At 35.0% G+C, this 24,168-nt stretch overlaps 1 protein-coding gene across 3 annotated transcripts in view; it reads right to left on the reverse strand.

Annotated features, from left to right (window-relative positions):
• The window catches only part of ASCC3 (activating signal cointegrator 1 complex subunit 3), a 359,136-nt gene that overhangs the window by 216,922 nt on the left and 118,046 nt on the right, over positions 1-24,168 (reverse strand). For all 3 annotated transcript variants that reach the window (XM_058734818.1, XM_058734819.1, XM_058734817.1), the window contains exon 11: positions 1,534-1,698. In XM_058734818.1, the coding sequence (XP_058590801.1) occupies positions 1,534-1,698 (165 nt within the window). The remainder of the gene's footprint in view (positions 1-1,533; positions 1,699-24,168) is intronic.

The following is a 24,168-nucleotide window of genomic DNA, read 5'->3' on the forward strand; positions in this document are numbered from 1 at the left end:
ATTTAATAAATGGCAATCCTGGTAAAAACATTTTATTACCTATGTTGCAACAATAAACAGACTACAATGGTTTGAAAGTCAAAAGAGAAACAGTGAATACAGATTAATATTTCCAGATGATAGGTGGCAAGAAGAGTTTTACTGAATAGGAGTTATTGGAGAAGGATAGGTTTGAGAAAGGTTTTTTGGTAAAAATGAGAAGGACTTTGCAGTTCTTTTAAGCTGAAGAGACAGTGTCCACTGAGAGTGAGAAGTTAAAGATAACACAGCAAGGAAAAGGGATAACATACAGAGTAAAAGGAATGGGTCCAAGGCAAGCAGAGAAGGGGTCTCTAAGGAACAAGGGATAGAATGATGAATATGGATATGAGGGGGAGGGCTGAGGTTTATTCTGGGTGGTGAAAGGAAAGGCAAAGGATGGGAACTGAGGGACTTTAAGCATGAAGGACTCTACTTCCGTTCAGTAAACACATTGCCCTAAGAATGAGGCACGACAGGGTAGGGAAAAATGTGGGAGAAGTCTGGTGAAGCTTGGAAATGCTCGCTTTAGGAAAACAGAAGAAAAGTGGCTCAGAAGTTCCAGGGTGATCCCAATGATGCAGGTAAATGCAGAGTCTATGAACGTAAAGTGACTCGTATACCACTATGTGATCTTCTTTGCTAGTGCTTAGCATCTGGCTAGAGGCATATATATGATTCAAATGATTCATGGATGGAACTATGCCAGATAGTCAGGGATAAGTTAAGTAAGTTAAGGTTACTGACAAAAGAAAAATTGGTCATGGTGTCCTGGCTATTTCAGAAAGAAAATAAAACCAGGAGAATATGGGTCAAAGACAATAATAAATGGAGAGTAAAGAATTAGAGTTCTTGATTATGTTGAAAAACTAGTATTCATCTATTTTCTACACATGTAAAATCTACCAACAAACATCATTTTAATACCCATGGACATTCTAAGACACTGTCTTTTCACTTAATGAAAAGAGAGGCTGACAGAAAATAATCACGAGACATTGGTAAACCAACTTTTGTTTGGACTATTTATGAATAGCCAGGAAGCTCTCAAACTAGAAATAGCGTGTACAGGTCTTTTAAAAAAAAAATGATGAAGATTATGCACATGAGGTGATTACATTTCATTTTATCTAGTATATAAGAAAAATTGTAAATTGTTCATATCTTTTCAGGGGGAAGAAGTGCAGACAGAAGAGAAGTGGATGAAATCACTAATATTTACCTGTGTTCAATTATATCTTAATACTGCTTAGTCAATATTAGACATAGCTTTGTGACAACAGTTTAGAAATTTTCCTGTCTTTATTTTGGTTAATTTAGAGAGACTTCAATAAAATAAGACTTGGAAGGAAGAAAGAGTACTTTTAATATGAAAACAAAATAGCTAAAGGTTTCTCCATATTAAATTATCTTTATTCTCATGAACAAAACATATTAATATTTTTTGAATGCTACATTTAAGCTTAAAAACTTACTCATTCCTCCAAAATAAGCTTAAAAATAACTTCCTCTTACCTGCCGTAAAGTACGTGCCACTATGCTTTCTAATACTGGTCCTCTATCTTCATGCAGCAAATGAACTTCATCAAGAATAAGGAGCTTTACAATTTGGGAAAGAGCTACATCTCCAACACTCTTTCTTGTCACTACATCCCATTTTTCTGGTGTGGTAACAAGCATCTATAAGATAAAATAAATTTAAAAAGAGAAAGTATCACATGGATGATATAAATTTCACCTGTGCCATTCAAAAAGAAATATAATTAGCAGGCTTTATGCAGATCAAATAAAAAGTGTTCAAAATATCCTGGAATGATATCTAATTCACCGTAAACAATGTCACTTCAAGAGTGATATTTCACTCCTCTTAAGTTGTGATATTAAGCAGTTATTTAAAACTCAATGAAGATAGTCTGTCAATAAATTGTTATGAAGTTATGTTATAAAATACATACCTTCTTTAAAAAGTATCTTATGATATAAAAAACAAATGACTCTATATTTTAAACTATATACACTGATGATGGCCTTTATTTGAAAAGAGACAAAGAAGTGAAACAAGTGTTAAAAGGAAATGAAAAGGAAACCAAGAATCCATTCTAGGAACAATAACCTGTTTATACCTATCCAAATTTGAAGGAAGCTTTACTAACAACACAGTTTTTAAAAAATTGCTCTTTAATATCAACTAATATATACAGTACTTTTATACCAAAAAGTAATATATATAATACATATAACTGGCACATAATGGTAACCCAAAGAGTGAGTCACCGAAGATTCTAGGGCATGCAGAGCAGGAGATAAGCCTAAGGCATTCATGTGAACTTCACAGAAGCAGACCATTTAACATGAAACTGTAATTATAAATCTCTTTGCTTGTCACATACTAAATTGTTTGCGTACTCTAAACTTATCCTGTTGCGAGAAAAAGATGACAAGTTTAATAATATCTTCTACTATAGTAATACTACATTAGGAAAGAAGCCAATGTGTGGATAAATCAAAGAATACAAGATAACAAATCAAAATCAAAGCTTTTCTTAGCCAGTAGATCAAGATTAGAGAGACAGATGATAATCACAATTCATCTGTGCTTTGAGGGGGTTGACTAAGATAAGGGACAGGTTATTCTGTCAACATTTTTGTTATGTTATTTCATGCCTCATTAAGTCAGCTGTAGGGACAATAACTTTTTTTTTTGATTGGTGCAAATTATGTATAAATTCTTATCCACGATCTAAATTTATCAATATGACCTGTTGCATTATTAGTGATATCACTGCTTTCATTATGAAATGAACTATATCGACCACAAAGTTTAGCAGCTAAACAGAACATTAATTAACAAACTATAATGAAACAGATTAAGCAATTCATATCAAAGATATGAAATACTACAAATCCAAAGCTACTTAGTTAATTTGCTAACGCTAAATGGCAATGTTGAGATCACATCAAATTTTATAGAAAAGATGTGCTGCTGGAATTAGGTATAAAAAGATGTCTAATAAATTCTGAGATCTAAAATAGGTAAAAAACATTCACTATGCATTAAAATCTCTTTCAACAAATTTAAAATGAACTTCTACTTTGAATAATGATAAACTTAAAATAACCCAGGATATATTAATATAAATATACCCAGGGATCACTTACTAACAACCCTTTTCATTAAAAGTCCTGGAAAACATGCTTATTTGTTTTCAAAAACAACAATTTCCTACACTGTATATTTACTATCAAAGTATAAAATAAGTAAGCTTATTACTTGCAAGTGTTAGGAAAGATACAGGATACACTTTTTAAAATTTTATTTAAATCCAAGTTAGTTAACATACGGTGTAGTAATGGTTTCAAGAGTAGAACTTAGTGATTCATCACTTACATAATAACACCCAGGGCTCATCCCAACTAGTGTCCTCCTTAATGCTCATCACGCATTTAGCCCATCCCTCCATCCAACACCCCTCCAGCAACTCTCCACATATATGTTTGTTCTCCATATGTAACAGTCTTTTATGGTTTGCCTCCCTCTCTGTTTTTATCTTATTTTTCCTTCCCTTCCCCTATGTTCATCTGTTTTGTTAATATGAAGCCTGGCTACCTACCTCAACATGAACTTAGAATATTATGCTAATACTTTCTTATAATTAACTTTCAGAGATAACAATGCGGTAACAAACTGTAAAATCAAATTTTTCAGATATCAAAAAGCTATACCAAGGAAATCTTAAAATCCACTTTGGCATTTTATTATACTTTACTTTCAGCATAATGAGAAGTGGCTTCATTTAAATTACTATTCATCACTTCAGTTCCCTGAACTTAAAACGGCTAGAACATAAAGTGTCACATTTGCTTAATGAATTGGAACTCATGCAAGACATTTCCATCTGCTCTTGTATCAGGGCATGGGTTAACTGTCAGCATTTTTACTGTCAACTTAAATTTCTCTAAATACATGTACTTATTCCCTCAGAAACATAAAAAATCATTACTTGAAACTGCTCCAATTTTATCCTGTCCACTGGGAAAATGGCATAGTTGTGATGCTATATACATATTACGATCATGCCAAAAATTCAGCGTATTGAGTTAAAATGCTCATCCATTTGACAAAAGAACCAAAGGAACTAAGACTTGCCAGAACCAATTAATCTAGTAACGCACTTAAACATTAATATTATTTTACCTTTTAAAACACTGTGACCTAAGGGAAGTCGCTTTATCTCTTCATTTTTTTCCAGCTTTGAGATATTGAGATGTAATATATGTAAATTTAAGGTGCACAGGTGATGATTTGATACAGATACATAATTCAAAATGATTACCACAAAAAGGTTAATTAACCCTTCTATCCCCTCACACTATTACATGTGGGTGTGTTATGTGTGTGTGGTGATAACATTTAAGGTCCACTCTATAAATAAATTTCAAGTATATAACACAGTATTGCAAATTAAAACTGGCATGCTATACATTAGATTGTTAGAAGATATTCATTGTATAGCCATAAGTTTATACCCCTTGACCAATATCTACCCCACTCCCCTATCCTCCAGACCTTGGCAACCACCACTCCACTGTTTAAGTTCAGCTTTTTTATATTCCACATATAAGTGAGAACACACTTGTTTCTCTGTATTGGTTGCTCTGTCTCACTTATTTTATTTAGCATAACGTCCTCAAGTCCATCGTGTTGTTAAAAAGTCTGAGTTACCTTCCCTTTTATGGCCAAACAATATTCTATTGTACATATACACTGCATTTTCTTTATCCATTCATCCACTGAGGGGCACTTGGGTTGTTTCTATGTCTTGGCTATTGTTGATAATGCTGCAAAGAGCATGGGGGTATATGAGGATGAATTTTGTCAAATGATTTTTTTCTGCATCCATTAAGATGATCGTATGATTATCTTTCTCTTTCATTCTACTAATATGATCCTCTCTTCCATTCTATTAATATGAATATGATCCAATATTAATATTTAGATTTTCTATTTCTTAATGAGTCAGCAGGTTGTATGTTTCTAAGAATTTATACATTTCTTTTAGGTTATCCAATTTGCTGATGTTTAATTGTTCATGATATTCTCTCTTGTGATCCTATGTATTTCTACAGTGTCAGCTGTAATGTTTCATCTTTCATTTTTTATTTATTTCAGTCTTTTTTCCTTAGTCAGTATAGCTAAAACTTTGTCAATTTTGTTTATCTTTTTTAGTAAACCAGCCCTTATTTTGTTGACGTTTTCTATTTTTTTAATGTCTATTTCATTTATTTCTGCTCTGATCATTGTTATTTCCTTTTTGTACTAACTTTGGGTTTAGTTTGTTGTTGTTTTTCTAGTTCCTTGAGGTATAGGTTAGGTTGTTTGTCAACTTTTTCTGCCTTAATGTAGGCGTATCATAATAAACTTCCCCCTTAAAACTGTTTTTGCTGCATCCCATACGCACTTAAACATTACTATTAAAAACTTTCCTTATATCTGTATATAGTAAAATTACAGTGTTTAGTTTTCTATGATTGTATCATGACTATTATGAATGAAATCGTATGGTATTTGTCTTTCTCTGACTTATTTCACTTAATATTATACTCTATAGCTCTATCCATGTTACTGTAAATGACAAGATTTCATCCTTTTTTTGAGTGAATATATTCCATAATATATATAAAATACCACTTCTTTATCCATCCGTCAGTGGACACTTGGGCTATTTCCATAGTTTGGCTATTGTAAATAATGCTACAATAAACACAGGGTGCATGTGTCACTTGGAATTAGTGTTTTTGTATTTTGGGGACAAATATCCAATAAGTGTGATTACTGGAACATAGGGTAGTCCTATTAATATTCTGAGGAATCTTCATACTGTTTCCCACAGTGGCTCCATTAACTTGCAATCTCACCAACAATGCACAAAGGTTACTTTTTTGTCTGCATCCTCTCCAACGCTTGCTTTTTCTGTTTTTTTATTTTAGCCATTCTGACAAGTGTGAGGTGATCTCATCGTAGTTTTAATTCACATTTCCCTGATGAGTGATGTTGAGCATCTTTTCATGTGTCTGTTAGCCATCTGGATGTTTTCTTTGGAGAAATGTCTGTTCATGTCTTCTGCTCAGTTTTAATAGGATTATTTGTTTTTTGGGTGTTGAGTTGTATAAGTTATTTATTTTGGATACTAACCCTTTATAGGATATGTCATTTGCAAGTATGTTCTCTCATTCAGTGGGTTGCCTTTTAGTTTCGTTGATTGTTTGCTTTGCTGTGCAGAAACCATTTATTTTGATGTAGTCCCAATAGTTTAGTTTTACTTTTATTTCCCTTCCTTAGCAGACAGATCTAGAAAAATGTTGTTATAGCCTCTTGAGGTAGGCCTGTATTACTATAAACTTCCCTGTTAGAACCACTTTTGCTGCATTTCAAAGATTTTGGACCACTGTGTTTTCCTTTCCATTTGTTTCTATGTAATTTTTGATTTCTTCTTTGCTTTCACAGTTGACCCATTCATTGTTTAGTATCATGTTATCTAACCTCCATGTATTTGTGCTCTTCCCAGATTTTCTCTAATGCTTACTATTTTCATAGTTTTGAGGTCTGAAAAGATGCATGGTACAATTTTGATTTTTTTTTTTTACTTTTTTGAGACTTGTTTTGTGGCTTAATATGTGATCTGTTTTGGAGGATGTTCCACGTACACTTGAAAATGGGCATTCTGCTGTTTTAGGATGGGATGTTCTGAATATGTATGTTAAGTCCATCTGGTCCAGTGTGTCATTCAAAGCCACTGTGTCCTTGTTGATTTTCCGTATGGATGATCTGTCCATTGATTTAAGTGGGATGTTAAAGTCCCCTATTATTGTGTTACTATTGATTATTTCCTTTATGTTTGGAAAGGAAACATATTTTATGTATCTGGGTGCTCCCATTTTGGATGCATAAATATTTACAATTGTTATATCCTCTTATTGGACTGTCCCCTTTATTATTATATAGTGCCCTTCTTTGTCTCTTGATAGTCTTTGTTTTAAAGTCTCTTTTGTCTGATAGAAGTATTGGTATGCCAGCTTTCTTTTGACACCCATTCACATGATAAATGTTTCTCTATCCCCCCACTTTCAATCTGCAAGTGTTTCTCAATTGAAATGGTGTCTCTTGGAGCAGCAATGGATGGGTCCTGTTTCTTTATTAATTTTGCAACCCTTTTGATTGGAGTGTTTAGTCCATTTACATTCAAAGTAATTACTGATATGTATTTATTGCCATTTTGTTACTTGTTTATGGTTGTTTCTACTATCAAGTAAATTCTTAAAATGGGTCTTACAACTGATGAAATATGGTACATTTACTTCAAAATGTTAGGGATCTATTAACTAAACTAAAGAGCAATATTCAAGAATGTTTGCTTAACACATCTTCTATAGTGACAACACTCAGACTGGAATTGTTACAAATCACATTCTAGTGTTATAGACTAGACCAGGCAACAGTTTGCAGGATTTTGGAACTCTATTTTCCTTTTTAAAATACATAATGACATACCCACTCAACTAAGAAGTTTATAAATTACATGAATGTTTTAATTTAAAGAATAAAGGTAAAGTGTCACAGGGTTTAGATTCAATAAACATACATATAATTACAGTTATACTAACCTCTGCTATACAAATGTCAGCTCTGATTGATGGCAACAGCCCCCATAATGGAATGTGACAGCTTGCAAATTATACCTGCCCCTGGGGACACTACAACAAATCAGTTAGTTCCAACTATTTCCTTTTCTACATTTTATGTTCTTTCCTCTCCCATCAATTAACATGTGTGAGTACATGCTCACACATGTAAAGCACAAAGTCTTCTGAAGTATCTAGTTTTATTTATGTCAAGGACCACAGCTTTCAATTATAAAATAAAAATATTAAGATTAATTGGAAAATCTTCAAGTACAGAAGTATTCTTACCTCATATTTTTTTTTTTTGAAAGTACAGATATGGTCAAGCAAAAGCATAAAGAATGTAATCTAACATGTATCTTGGTGTTTTCATGTTAGCAAAAACACTGAAACTATTTTTGGTTAACATTTCATAGGTAACATTTACTAAATAAAGTATAATTCAATAAGAAATTCTGAAACCTTTGAAGGAACAGAACATAGAGTGCTGGGAAAGGGAGAAACATTTAAAATACTTTCTGGACTACATGTGTTTACAGCTGGAGTAGAATTCTCTTTGCAGCTCTTTTTGTTGATTGAAAGCACTTGCCAACAATCTCAGACCATACATACTTAAGTCTAGCCATCAGCATAAGCCTATAAAGAGTACAATGCTTGGTTACTCTAAAACTTAACTAATTATACTAACAGAGAAAAATACAGAAATTGTTATATTAGTGTGTATAAAAGCCATAAAGACCTTGCTCTCATCTCTAAATGCTTGTCCATAATACTCCAGTATTTCATTCCATTAAAATCTCATAGATGAAGGGTCTAAAACAATTTACAATGATTCCTCTTCTGCTGACTCATGAAGACAGATTTTTGACATGTGAATAATTTGTGGTAGAAACTTGTCCTGTGGTAAGTTCTATTCTGCATAACTGGGGTTATGACTCATAGGGAACAGGTTTCCTTGGTACTATAATGTTTTTTCTCTTTCCTGCCACATGTGCAAAGCTCAGTTTGAGGAGTTTCTTACAAAAACACTTTAAAATTTCATACTGCAATGCCAAACTACTAAAAGCTCAAAACTGATGAGCTAAAAAAAAATGTATTTTGTAGTAATCAACAAAAATGATTCCAAATAATACCGATTTTATCTCTTCAAACTAATACCAGACATTCACTGTTGAGAGATTCTGCCAATTCAAGAACAATTAATCAAAAGTTTACTTGGGGTCTACTATTGGGCAGGAGAGACAGATGAAGGGAGGATTTTAAAATCTTAACAAATTATGGCAGGGCATAAGCTGCTGAAAATTACTACAACTAAGAAAATCAGCTGTCCTTATTGAATACCTACTTCAATTATTTGATACCTTTCTATTTAGAAAAAGAACACAGGCAGGACATGTGTTCTATTTAATCACAAGTTATGGTTATCCAAAGGAGAGCTTCTCTACAGAAGTTTGTACATAACTGCATGTCTAGAGATAGGTGTCTGTGGTTAGGAATACAAACATAAAGGCAAGAAGTTTAGAAGCTTAAACGAGAAATGCAGCAAAGAAGAAATGTGGTCCAAACACTTCCTCACAATGATTTGGTCAACGATAGTGGGCAGCTGACCCCACTCAGTCAACTGCTGCTGCCTCTGCCCACCAGAGTATAAACTACATACATAGTGTCAATATGACTTCAGTGCAGATCCATGTGAAATTTTACATTTTCTGCATTTTTTTCCTCCTATTCCTTCCATTTCTAAGAAACCTACAGCACCAAAAAAGAGATAAAAAAACAATTGTTTGTTATTGGCTTTGAAGTGACTTAACAGAAATTCACACACATACACTAAAATGGAGGCTTAGGAAAGTGATACAGGACAAAGGCAAATACGCCCCAAGCCAATACTGTATCTGTGAGGAAGCACAAAACCTGACTGTACACTTTCTTGACACCCAATTGAAAAAGAAAAACTGGGAGTGATCTCAGCAAAATAGTAGCATAGGAATTTTGTGTTCGTCCCCTCCCCCAGAAAAATCAATTTGAACAACTATCTGTGAATGAAAATAACTTCACTTCACAAGAGCTAAGGATTCCAGGTGAGGGATTACAGCACATGGGTGAAGTACAGAAATAAGAAAAGATGCACTGAGGAGAGTAGGAAAGATAGATTCATGTCACCACCCATCCCCAAGCATCCCTCCTTTAAGCCCAGGCAGCCCAGTGCAGAGAAATTATTTCCCTCATTGCAGAAGGAAATAAGTGTCCATTTTTATCACAGACCCCAGAGCTGGCCTACCCCAGTACCAGGCCAACTCCACAGGCTTTAGATGCTCCTTGGGGGCTCCCGCAAACCTAGGCTCCTGGCTCACCCTAGCACCCATTGGCCCAAGCAGCCCAAAGCAGCATCCACAGCCCCAGGAAGCATCCATGGCACAGGCCACCAGCAGGCTTCTGTGAACCCTGGTCTATGTACACGCAAAGGTGCTAATCACATCATTAATCACAGAAATGCAAATCAAATCCACAATGAGCTATCACCTAACACCTGTTAGGATGACTATTACTAAAAAGGATGCCAGTGTATGTAGAAGGAAAATGCTCCCCAAGTGATTTTGGTATTGCAACTTGAGTTAACAAAATTGGCTACGGCTACATCTGTCAAATTTCTAGGACCTCAGGACTCCAACAGCCATTCTCTATTCAGTTAACTAAACTGTTTTGACCATACTATCCAGATTTCTTTCAAGCAAATCACTAGCCAAAATGATTTTACCACACTAGTGGCAATGGTTGGGAGCTGAAGTTATACTGTAGTTTAACTTGCATGGGGTATTTCCATTACCTTTACTAATTTATCATGGAGAAATAGCTTTGTATCTTAATTAGAATTTGTTTAATAATGCTTAATGTTATTTTTTGAAACTATGCATTTTCCCTTTGTAGGAAGAGTCAATGTTGTATTTAGTGTTCATATCATCAAACTGCAAAACCTCAATCATTAATAGGTATATTAGCTATAAGGAGTGGAGCCATTTTGGAGGTAATTTGGCAAAATCTCTCAAAATTTTAAATGCACAAACCCTAGGTCCAGCAACTCATTTCTAGAATTCTAATCTCAAAAAAAAAAAGGCCTACAAATCAAAGAGAATGAAATCTTGCCATTTGCAACTACGTGGATGGAACTGGAGGGTATTATGCTAAGTGAAATTAGTCAGAGAAAGACAAAAATCATATGACTTCACTCATATGAGGACTTTAAGAGACAAAACAGATGAACATAAGGGAAGGGAAACAAAAATAATATAAAAACAGGGAGGGGGACAAAACAGAAGAGACTCATAAATATGGAGAACAAACTGAGGGTTGCTGGAGGGGTTGTGGGAGGGGGGATGGGCTAAATGAGTAAGGGGCATTAAGGAATCTAGTCCTGAAATCATTGTTGCACTATATGCTAACTAATTTGGATGTAAATTTTAAAAAATATAAAAGAAAATTAAAAAAAAAGGTCTACACACACAAATGGACATTCATGAAGCTTTTTAGAAGGAAATAATGTAGATGTATACATACTGATATTAAGTTAAAAAAATATGATGCATTTTACACAAAGACACAAATATATGAAGTATGATTCTGTTTTTAATACGCTAAAAGAAAATACACACACACACACACATAGACACACACACACACCTCTGCATTCTCCAGGTGTTAAGCTGAAATGTTTAGGAGGCTTTTCTTAAACCATAATACCCTACTAATAATTCCCTTCCATAGGCTTCTCTGGCATTTCTGTGCCCATATTTTCTATCTCAGCATAGTATTTATTATACTATATTGCTTGCTTAAATATCTGCTTCCCTCAATAGACCCAGGCACTGAAAAGACAAGGACAGTGACGGTCTTGACAGATACTCTATCCACAATGTCTTAAAGTGTTCTGGCATGTGGTACATATTCAAGAACTGTTGGTGAATCATATTTTTTGCAGGTAATTATTACTCATAATACTGGTGGTAACTCTTCTTGCCTAATAAGAAAATAGAATATTTCTATACTTAATGGTAGGATTTATACAATTTATGTTCCATATAGATACTTGGTTTAAAAGTTATGTTCAATATACTGTCACATAATGGATTTTGTGAATTAGCCAGAGGAATGCTCACCTCTCTAATCTATTCATGTACATTTACCAAATGGAAAAATCTCAAAACATATTCAAAGAAAGAGGGTCATTTACTGAGTCCTGGGCAAAGAAGATGCTGCTCACCCTGTGCCTTGGGGGATGACAGTCCCAGTATCTGGATGTTATTTCTCTTCAATGAATGTTGTTGAGAAAAGATGAGACTTTAATAGCTCTTCATGGATTAAGTTAAGTGGCTTGAATCTCTGTCTTATTGGGAAAAGCAGAATTGTATTTCAGAATATCACTCAAAGAGGAGTGAATATAATTTGAACATTCTGTAATCAGGACTTAGAGATTTTTTATAATGCTCCTCTCCTGCCCTCCCACCCCTATTCCACCAAGCCAACCCCAGGCCTTTCCCAACAGAACAGGCCAGCATTTCTGATGTCCCATATGCAATAGCTGAGGTGTCCTAACTTAATTTCCTCCAACCAAGAAGAAAAGTGGGTAGTCCTATTAATATGGACTGAAACTTTATTTCTATAAACACAATTTATTAGTACTTCTAAGTATTCTTATGGGCGTGTCTCACTTATCAATACAGTATCTCTGATATATTGTGCTTAATGAGAACACATTATCTTTCAGCGATGCCTCTATTAAATATTTATTGTGTATCTATCTACTACCAAAAATCTTAGTTTCCCTCATAATAAAATGAAGAAATAACAGTACCTACATATCAGTGGATTATAATGAAAATGGAACACATTAATATACATAAAATATTTAGGATAATGCTTGACACGTAATAGGGATCAATTAGATTTTCTAACATCATCAGTTTCATCCTGTGTCTTCTCACTGTAATGTACCAGACACTAAGTTATGTACTATGCTATGGTGAGGAAAGATAAAGGCAGACAGATAAAGCTCTTGATATCATAAAGCTTACATTGTAATGCAGGTGGAGTGGTAGTAGGCATTATACAAAAAAAAAAAACAAACCTGTGAAATGCAAGATTTTACTTGTGATAAGGTACTAAAGACAACTTAGATATTATTCATGATGCAACAAATTGTTAGGAAAATTTGACCTAACCAGAGAAACCAGAAAAGGCTTTATCAAGAAAGTGACATTTGAGGGGCACCTGGATGGCTCAGATGGTTAAACGTCCAACTCTTGATTTCAGCTCAGATCATGATTTCACAGGTTTGTGGGTTCAAGCCCTATGTTGGGTTCCATGCTGACAGTTCAGAGCCTGTTAGGGATTCTCTCACTCCCTCTCTCTCTCTGTCCCTCCCCCACTTGCACATGCTCTGTCTCTCTCAGCAATAAACTTTAAAAAAGGAACCAATATTTGATTTAACATCTAAAAGATGAAAGGCAATTAATGAGGTGAAGGAGAAAAAGAGAGTTACAGGCAGAAGCAGAGCATGTACATAGAGCATGTGGGGGACAACATGGATGGAAGAGAGTAAAGACAGGCAGAGTAAAGGGCTGGGCACAGAGGCTGAGAGGACTGAAGTTTGGCGGGAAAGAGATGGGAAGGGTCAGATGATGCATAGCCTTTCAGCTACCTCTAGCTACTCTTCACACTGTAGAGCAGCCTGGAAAACTATTAGTGGCTTTCTTTTCCTTCCTTTCTCTTGTCTCGTCTTGTCTACTTCCTCCCTCCTTCCCTTCCTTCCTTCCTTCCTTCCTTCCTTCCTTCCTTCCTTCCTTCCTTCCTTCCTTCTATTCATTCACTCATTCATTCATTCATTCATTCTGATTTTTCTTTAACATTTATTTATTTTTAAGAGACAGAGACAGAGCATGAGCAGGGGAGGGGCAGAAAGAGAGGGAGACACAGGATCCAAAGCAGGCTCCAGGCTCTGAGTTGTCAGCACAGAACCCGACATGGGGCTCAAACCCATGAACCACAAGATCATGACCTGAGCCAAAGCCGGACACCTAACTGACTGAGCCCAGGTGCCCCTCATTCGTTCATTTTGGATTGATGTTTTTCATAGGAGAGGGTATGGGAGTGAAAAGGGAAGGATGAAACAGATGAGACTGCATTTCTGGCAACTTAAGGGGAAAGAATAGAAGGGAGCAAGTTGGATGCTGGTACCCCAGTTAGAATACTAGAGAAGGAATCAAGGTGAGAGATGATAGAGGCATTAGTGAAGGAAGCATTAGTGAAGATGGAGAGGATATGGATGAATGTGAGAAACACATAGGAGATAAAATAAAAAATAAGAACTGGTGCTGGATTGACTGTATTCACCTTACATTTATTTTTTTTAAATTTTTTTTAACGTTTACTTATTTTTGAGACAGAGAGAGACAGAGCATGAACAGAGGAGGGTCAGAGAGAGAGGGAGACACAGAATCTGAAACAGGCTTCAGGCTCTGAGCTGTCAGCACAGAGCCCGACGCGGGGCTCGAACTCACGGACCACGAGATCATGACCTGAGCCGAAGTCGGACGCTCAACCGACTGAGCCACCCAGGCGCCCCAACCTTACATTTAAATATAGAGTATATTTAAGCATTATCTTTCCCCAGAGAAAAGTACTGTAAAAATATATTCTGCTGAAAATTTCCCATGTGTCAGATATTTTACATCTCTCTGCTCTCTTCCTGGTTCAGGATGAAATAATCACAAATGAAACATTAAGAAATAGTTAATATAGCTACAAGTTACCCTCTGAGAAAAATTTTCAAACTTGGTTTGAAAATATAACATAAGAAAATTAAAGTTGGTTAGCCTCTTCATCTTTTCTAGGCCCATTAGCTGCCATACTGTTACTTATGCAACAAACTACTTTTTACAGATTTACCTCAATAGCTGTAGGATAACAGTTGAGGTTAAAAAACAAACAAACAAACAAACAAACAAACAAAAACAAGATATAAAGGAATACTAGAGGGGTGCCTGGGTGGCTCAGTCGGTTAAGTGTCTGACTTCGGCTCAGGTCATGATCTCGCGGTCCGTGAGTCTGAGCCCCACGTCGGGCTCTGGGCTGACAGCTCAGAGCCTGGAGCCTGTTTCAGATTCTGTGTCTCCTCTCTCTGACCCTCCCCTATTTATGCTCTGTCTCTCCCTGTCTCAAAAATAAATAAACGTTAAAAAAAAAAAAAAGGAATACTAGAAACTGAGGCCTGTTTTTATTAAAAATAATTAGTTATTAAAAAATTTTAAATGTAGGTTTCACTGGATAGCCTTTGAAAATTAAAGAAAAACACCCACTTTAAGGGATGCGCAATTACAAAAGACCATAGATAAAACATCCTTTAATATTCAGTACATCTCATATTTCTGAGGAAGATAAAAGTAATTTTTCACAATGATATTAATGTTTGTGGTTAGTGAGTTCCCATCTTACAACTTACAGGTGGCAGGATTTTTCTGAAATTTAATGAGTAAAAGAAGACTTAGAATCAGCCTCATAAATATTGAACATTTATTTTTGCTTCCTTGTTTATAGGGAAAGTAGATTGTTTCTAAGCATGCTATGCAGTGTATTATTTTACAATAATATACATTGTTATATTTTACTTTAAGAGAAAGAAAACACGAAGCTTTTTATTGGTTTTTGCTCTGTATTTGGGTAAGTTAGCATGATAAACTTTGCAGTTAGTGCTCTTGAAGTAATTTAAAAATGTTTTCTAATACTTTGCTTTTTTTTACACAGTGTCCCATAAGGATATAAAACAATCAGGGGTGCCTGGGTGGCTCAGTCAGTTAAGCGTCCAACTTGGGCTTAGGTCATGGTCTCAAGGTTCGAGGGTTCAAGCTCTCTGTCAGGGTCTGTGCTGTTGACTCAGAGCCTGGAGCCTGCGTCACATTCTCTCTTTCCCTCTCTGCCTCTCTCGCTCACAAATGAATAAACATTAAAAAAAAAAAAAGAATATAAAACAATCACATGATAGAAACAAAAAGTAACTAAATTGTGGTATTAAGCAGACAAAAAGAAAACAAGAAACGATTAAGAATAGGACACCCCCCCCCTTCACTCCTGTGATACAATGAAACAAGCTATTTTTCTGCAAAGTAACACTCATGGATTAGGCAAAATTGTTATTCCAAATTTTTTTTAGTAAAGGCAAAGATAATTAGATTCCCAAGTGCTTTTAAATTATACTCTAAGGGTCTCAAATAATACATAATTTGCATCCACAAAACAGATTTTTATGCCTCAAAAATTATAGTTCTTTCAGGACTCCCTTTCATCCAACTATATTAAGAACAAAACAGTTAAAAACAGTAGTTTATACACAGAAGTGGGCTTTTTTACTCAAAGCATTTTAATATATTTTATGAGTAGCTGTTAAACCTTGCAAAAGTAAAAATAATACCTAACACTAAGAATTCCAAGATGCTTCAGAGTAATTTATAACTTACTTACTAATAAAAGTAACGAGACATTCTTCAAAATAGAGCTCTCATTACTTCTTAATGGCATGTGTTCAAATGCAGGAAATGGTTGGCCTCGCAAATAATATTGACATTTCATCATGGATTTTAAAAGTGGTAGCTTTTTAATTCCATTATGTTTAAGCACATGGTTAAACCTTTTTAAACTAATCATTCTTTTTAGAGATTGGCTGCTTTCAGATTTCAAGTTCTATTTCCCTTTTTTAAGATCTCTAAAAGGAAGCTTAAAATTTTCATTTTGGTTATTGTTTAATTACACAAAATTAGAAATGAAAATCAGGAAAAAAAGACTAGAAAAAGCAAAATGTTTGTTATTAAAGGATTGAAAAGTCATTACTGCCACGAAAAACACACTAATTGTGTTTGTGAAGTCACTTGAAAAATTAAGCTTAAATACAAGAATCACCTTTCAAAACCAGAAAAGAATACTGTTGCTGTCTACTATTCTTATTCTGAAATAAGTACTTTAAAAAACAAATCCCAAAACCAAATAAATGAAGGCAAGAAGGGAAATAAGCAACATTATAACAAATATAAATACCACAATAACTTCTAAACTAAATCCATATCTTAGAATGTTTAGATTCATCAGAGACTAGGTTTTTCAATTGGCTTGAAAATTGCATCTATGCAGAAGTAGCTCAATGAATAGTGACTTCAAATGATTAGCATTCTTTACTGATTTCATGAAATAGGCACACAGTATTTTAGTGAGCTGGATAAATGACTTTATCTTGAATGTCAGTTATACATGGCAGAAGTTCAGATTTTTACAAAACCCAAAGTTGAAACAAACTTTCATGCTGATAAAGTCTACTCTGTGCATCATTTCATTTCCTCTTAGTTTTTTATTCCATATTTCACTAGCATGTAGTTTAAATGTATGCTATTTTCTCTTAGCTCTTCATACCAAATAGAGCCAGTGGATGAGACAGGGAGGTGGGGGACAGGTAATGATTATTAAAAGTAAGCTATAAAACTATGCTGGATTTTCCAGAGCAAAATATAATTAACAGCAATATGGCAATCTCAGTGCCTATATATGTAATATAAAGAGACAGGGACTGGGGGGCGCCTGTGTGGCTCAGTCGGTTAAACATCCAACTCTTGGTTTTGGCTCAGGTCATGATCTCAAGGTTCGTGGGTTCGAGCCCCACATCGGGCTCTCCGCTGACAGGACAGAGCCTGCTGGGGATTCATTCTCATTCTCTCTCTCTCTCTCTCTCTCTCTCTCTCTCTCTCTCACTCTCTCCCTCCCTCCCTCCCTCCCTCCATCTCTCCCTTAATCTCTGTCCCTCCCCTGCTCACTTGGTCTCTCTCTCTCGCTCTCACTCTCAAAAATAAATAAATAAACTTAAAAAAAGAGAGTGAGAGAGAGAGAGAGAGAGAGAGAGAGAGAGAGAGAGACAGGGACTGGAAGTTAAGCTGGTTTCTAGTATGACTATAGTTAATGATAAAAAAGGATAACATCAAACTGATTTGGTAATGAGAAATTATGAAAAGACAAATCAATGCAAATGCCATTCCTAGTCACCAATATGAACATGTTAAAATGCTGGTCCTTACAGGGTTGTTTTGAAGTTTCAACATTATTAAGCATTTATGCCAATTTTTCAAAACTACTGAGCTATTTTATTTATATTATATGTTTTAATTTTTAGTACAGATTTCTAGCCAATCACGCACACGCTGATTTTTCTAATAGGAAAAGTTTAAAAACTGTAAATAAACATCCAAGCAAGAATTAAATAAACCATGTAATATACATACAATGTTGTATATTTCTGAGGAGAGAAGGTTCTCCAGGACCCTTGCAAAGCTGGAAACGGAGATTTTTCAACTGTACAACTGAAAATTGTATCAAAATTGCTTCAGTATCAAGGAAGCCTGACATCTGTAAACGTGTCCTTAGAATGAAGCCCAGAAACTGTAAGCCTAAATTCTATGACAGGGGAGTAGCTTAACAGTGATTGGTTTCTTTCTTGACTGCAGCAGGATATTCTGTATACTGAAACTCCATGCCCCTTAACAAAAGAAAAAGCATATGTATGCACATACACTGCTTCAGCTTCTGTTCTCTGTATTTCTACAATGCTTCCTTTAAGCACTACATTGTCACTGTCCAATAGAACTTTCTGTGATGACAGTAATGTTCTGTACCTGCATTATCTAATTTGGTAACCACTGGTGATTACTGAGCAGCTGAAATGAGGCTAGTGAAAATGAGGGAAATAAGTTTTAATTTTCTAAAATTTTACTTAATTTTAATTTAAAAAGTCACATGTGGCCAGTGGCCGGTATACTGAACAACACTGCCCTATATTCTCAATTTAGTAAATGAGGACACAATACAAACACATGGTTTGTACTGAATATGGCAGGTTTGTGTGTGTGGTCCTTTTCCAACAATCAGTAATCTACTTTGTATGATTATTTAATGTCATGCAAACTATTTGCAAAGACACATCACCAAAGAAGACATACAGATGCCAAAAGGCACATGAAAAGATGCCTAACATCATTAAATGTCATTACATTATTATAGATATATATCTACTGACATGAATCATTGTTTATGGTATATTGTCAAATAAAACAAATAAAGCAATTTACTTGTATGGTTTTATTAAAAGAAAGCTAATGCCTACTAAGAACTTATATACCAAGCACTGTTCTAAACAATTCACATGTATAAAATGAATTAACTCTCATGTACCACTATGCCATACTGCCTTTTATTATTTTTTTTTATTTTTTAAAAAAATTTTTTTTTTCAACGTTTTTTATTTATTTTTGGGACAGAGAGAGACAGAGCATGAACGGGGGAGGGGCAGAGAGAGAGGGAGACGCAGAATCGGAAACAGGCTCCAGGCTCCAAGCCGTCAGCCCAGAGCCTGACGCGGGGCTCGAACTCACGGACCGCGAGATCGTGACCTGGCTGAAGTCGGACGCTTAACCGACTGCGCCACCCAGGCGCCCCATACTGCCTTTTATTAAATATATGAATATACCTTAGCACAAGAATGAAAAATGGAAAGTATGTACTTGTAATAACTTGTGATTGGATATGTTATTTTTGGCTATTTTTAAATTTCTTGTAATGAAAGAATATGTGTTACAATGAGATAAAAACAATAAAAAATGTAAAGTATTAAAAAGAAATTAAATACTTAGGATCTGTAATTCTAGGGTGTTGTGGGCAATTTTCCCCTACTTTTCAAAAAATTTTGAATCTCTTTTCAGTCAGTGTTGCACTGCCATTATAATAGTGTTTTTCAGAGGCCTCAAGGTCTGCAAAATAATTCAAAATAAACAGCTGTTATCTCCCACTTACCACTTTTATAAACTGTTCTTTCTCTACTCTATGGATACTAGATAAAATTGCATAATAACAGGAAGAGTTAGCAAAAACTAAGCAAAACATATAGAATTTATTTGAAAATATACCCTGAAATAACCAAAACAACTCTGAAAGAGAACAAAGTAGGAGGACTCACAGGATTTCTAGACTTATTATATAGCTATAGTAGTCAAGACAGTGTGGTATTGGCATAAAGATAAACATACAAAATCAATAGAACAGAATTCAGAAATAGAGTCACACATATATGGTCAATTGGTTTCAATAATAAATGCCAAAGCAATTCAATAGAGTAACTCTTACATACAATTTATGAAAATGTAAGCAAACCTGTAGTGACAGAAAGCATTTCAGTGGTTGCCTGGGGATGACAGTTGTGGAGGGAGAGTACAAAGGGGTGTGAAGAAACTTTTAGGGCTGATGAATATGTTCATCAATTTGATTGTGTTGATGGTTTCACTCGTATACACATATGTCAAAACTCATTAAATTGTATTCTTTAAATATGTACAGCTATTTTGTACACTACTTATACCTCACTAAAGCTAAAACAAAATGTTTAAAGACCAAGTGGTATACATGTATTAAATTTAACATGGTAGTATCTACTGCTTTCCTTAGAATACAATTATTATTTTCTTTTCTAGTAAGAAATTTAGGAATGAATCTCAAATTTAGGAATGAATGTATAGCTTTCATCCTTTAATAAAAAGAGGGTCAAACTGAACATAAGAGCTTTTTTTAAGCCAAGCTTTTAAGAGGTTTTCTCCAAGGATCAATTCCACAGATTACTGTTCTGCCAAAGGGAAAAGTCAAAGGATATTCCACTTACAGCCAAACAAGCACCATTCACATTTACTATCCTGTCATTTCTAAAACTGGGGGGAAGGTCACCACATTTTTCTCTTCTCTTTGATTGTTAACAGCCAGGCAGAGTTTGAAGAGTCAATGTAACATAAATCAAGTCTCTGGGGTTATTACTTGTGAAGTATAGTGGGTAAGGAGCAGACTTAAGAACCCAATAAAGAAGAAGAAAAGAGCTAACATTTGTTGAAGGCCGACTACGTGCAAAACGGTATCTTCAAAATATTTTTATATATTATATTAAATAACAATAGGAAAACATTTTGAATATTTTAGTTTTCTATAACTTGAAGGAACAAAGCACTGTACAATGAAAATGTTTTTAAGGCAAATAGGAATGACTAGAGGGCACTGGTATTATTTTTTCAGACTCAGCTTTTGAAGTTGAGGCCTGCCTTAAACCCAGGTGAATCCTGAATACAAAGTACTTACAGTGTTTAAGGTGATTAATCTTTGTTTAAAATATAAAAAAAAGAAATATTTACAGTATACAAATTGTACAGCAATGAGAATTAAAATAGCATAGAAAATCATTCTTGGTTACTTTATTTTTTAAATATAGCAGTTCCAAGATTAGACTGCACTTAGATTTGAAGAGTAGAGGAAAAAAAAAAAAGAATCATAATTGGAATACGAATAACTAGATAACTCAGCCCAACCTACAAGTCTAGGGGAGGATATTATATACAAGCCTATCACACAACAATAGAAAAGACAAAGGAGACTTTTAAGGAGACTAGATCCAGTCAATCTCTGGACATAAAGAAATGTGAAGTCCATGCTGATGGTTAAAAGTGAAGAAGGATAAATGTGAATGTAAAGGATACCTTAACCTGAAGTCCATGAAAAATCAACACAAAATAATGAGAAAGTTTTCTTCTCTACCGTATCAGCTAAGTTTCTTAGATATCCTAGTTTCCTCTTTCCCCTAAGTGTTCAGTCTGCCATAAGTTAGTGAGTAAATAAATGTTACTCTTAAGTAAAAGTCACCAGAAGTGTACAGTTAACTTAGTATATCCAAAAGGAGAATACTCTGTAGTTATCAAATGCCATGAAATACGATTAATTGATATGCAAAAATATTTACTGGGAAAAATGTAACAAATAATATACAATCCACTTTCATTTTTTAAAGCTTTACATATTTGCCTAAAAAAAGATTAATATGCTAAACTTTGTAATTTTATGTATTTTTTAAACTTTCCTACAATGAGTATATTAACCTTTTGAAGGGAGAAAAAAAATCCAAAGTATGAAAATTCTCAAACAAAATTAATATTTAATTCACACTGGTCTTAAAAAGCGCCACAGAGCTCCAGTTGTAAAACTGCGCAATAAAACATAAGGAAAATGACCTTTAGGATACGAAATGGCCTAAAATACACATCTAACATAACATATATCATACTATCTATAGTCATGCCTTCTAATGTTCTGGCAACCTTGATTATCCAATAACAACAAGCAATAAATATTTCTATGTAGTAATTTTAACCAAGGTTCAAATCAATGATGACTACAAGTACATTCAGTTTTCTTTTTTCTTTTTTTTTTTTTTAATTTTTTTTCAACGTTTTTTATTTATTTTTGGGACAGAGAGAGACAGAGCATGAACGGGGGAGGGGCAGAGAGAGAGGGAGACACAGAATCGGAAACAGGCTCCAGGCTCCGAGCCATCAGCCCAGAGCCTGACGCGGGGCTCGAACTCACGGACCGGACCGTGAGATCGTGACCTGGCTGAAGTCGGACGCTTAACCGACTGCGCCACCCAGGCGCCCTCAGTTTTCTTTTTAAAAATGATGTATGGTGGGGCGCGTGGGTGGTTTAGTTGGTTAAGCTTCCAACTTTGGCTCAGGTCGTGATCTCATGGTTTGTGAGTTTGAGCCCCACGTTGGGTCCTGTGCTGATAGCTCAGAGCCTGGAACCTGCTTCAGACTCTGTGTCTCCCTCTCTCTCTGCCCCTCCCCTGCTCACGCTCTGCCTCTGTCTATCATAAATGAATGTTAATTTTTTTAAATTATGTATGCCTATAATGGCACAAAGTTCTACAAAAGTATGATTTCATATATTCATTTTGATATACAAAAATAATTTTTACAGACATGTGCAAACTATAAATTCAAAGGATACTATTTAGATCATAAAAATTCCAGCAAGCATAGCTCTCTACAATTCCTAAAATTAACCAGCTGCATATTCCATTTTAGGTTTACAGAAACTTCATGCTTCTGTTGCAGTGTTTCTGAAACAAAAGCCTTCTTGAAAATAACTGCCTGTAATATTGACTAAAATAACTGCTCCCAAACAAAAGAAAACTTGCTCTCAAATCAAGAACTACTTGAAACTAACAAATTGCCATAACCTACCAAGCTCTCAGGTCTCATAAGCCTAAATTTCTCAGACATCACACCATACCAAACTATGGAGAAAAATTTGGTATTGTTCAAGAAAGTGAAAGTATTCAGATTAACATAAAATGTTTTTATTCAGCAAATTGTTTCAAAGCAGAGATTTTTTTAAAAAGCTTAGAGGTAGGGTGCCTGAGTGGCTCAGTCGGTTAAGCTTCTTACTCAGACCCAGCTCAGGATATCATGGTTCATGAGTTTGAGTTTGAGCATGCGTCGGGCTCTGTACTGACCACTCAGAGCCTGGAGCCTATTTCAGATTCTGTGTCTCTCTCTGCCCCTCCTCTACACATGCTCTCTCTCTTTCAAAAATAAATATTAAAAAGAAAACTTTTTAAATAAAATAAAAATATAAAAATAAAAAACTCAAAGGTAAGTGATAAGAACAAATCCACAACTTCAAAAAAATCAGAGATACAAATAAGGACATAGAATACTCACTTTCTGTGGATGCCTTGTGGAAGAAACCTGAAGATGTGTCTGAATTATGAAGTCCTTGCCCTAACAAGGCAACTCAGTTTTAGAGGAACTGACTATTCAAAAGTAAATTATGTCTGCCAAGACAATCTAGTTTTCTCAGAACTAACATATTTCTATGTGCCAATAATCTGTAAAAAATGCAAGCTGTATCATAAAACTCATGAAATATATTTATCCTAGAGTCTTCAAGAATCATTTTAGGGGCACCTGGGTGGCTCAGTCTGACTCTTGGTTTTGGCTCAGGTTCCTGAGTTCGAGTCCCACATCACGCTCTGTGCTGACAGCTGCAGAGCCTGCCTGGGATTCTCTGTCTCCCTCTTCCTGTCCCTCCCCTAATTGCTGTCTCTCAAAATAATAAACACTAAAAAAAATCATTTTCATGTTTATAAAATAGGAATCTCACTAACTAACCAGATCTTTGTCTCTACAATTTCACACTTTGTACCAAATAAAGTTTAACGAAACTTTTTCAACTGCTTTGTGTCATAGCTAACAATATAATGGTATTATTGAGTGCCCAATAATATATACTTCACCATTCTTATATAAAACATTTGATCCTCAACACAGGAAAGCAACCAAGAAGTGCCAGCACATTGGAGTTAAAATCTGTAGTGTTCTACTAAACCCGAGGGCCAACTCAAGTGTACAGATTCCAGTGGCTGATTTACCCAACAAAAATACTCCAACATTGTAATTTCCAAGTCATGGTATCTTCTCCTTTTGTAAGAATGGACACCTTGGGCTAGGGCTGCTTCACCTGAGAGGAGTGAACTATTATAATAAACTGTGCATAATATTTATTTATATAATATTTCTG

This window comes from Neofelis nebulosa, chromosome 6 (genome assembly GCF_028018385.1).
Source record: "Neofelis nebulosa isolate mNeoNeb1 chromosome 6, mNeoNeb1.pri, whole genome shotgun sequence".
NCBI classification, from domain to species: domain Eukaryota; kingdom Metazoa; phylum Chordata; class Mammalia; order Carnivora; family Felidae; genus Neofelis; species Neofelis nebulosa.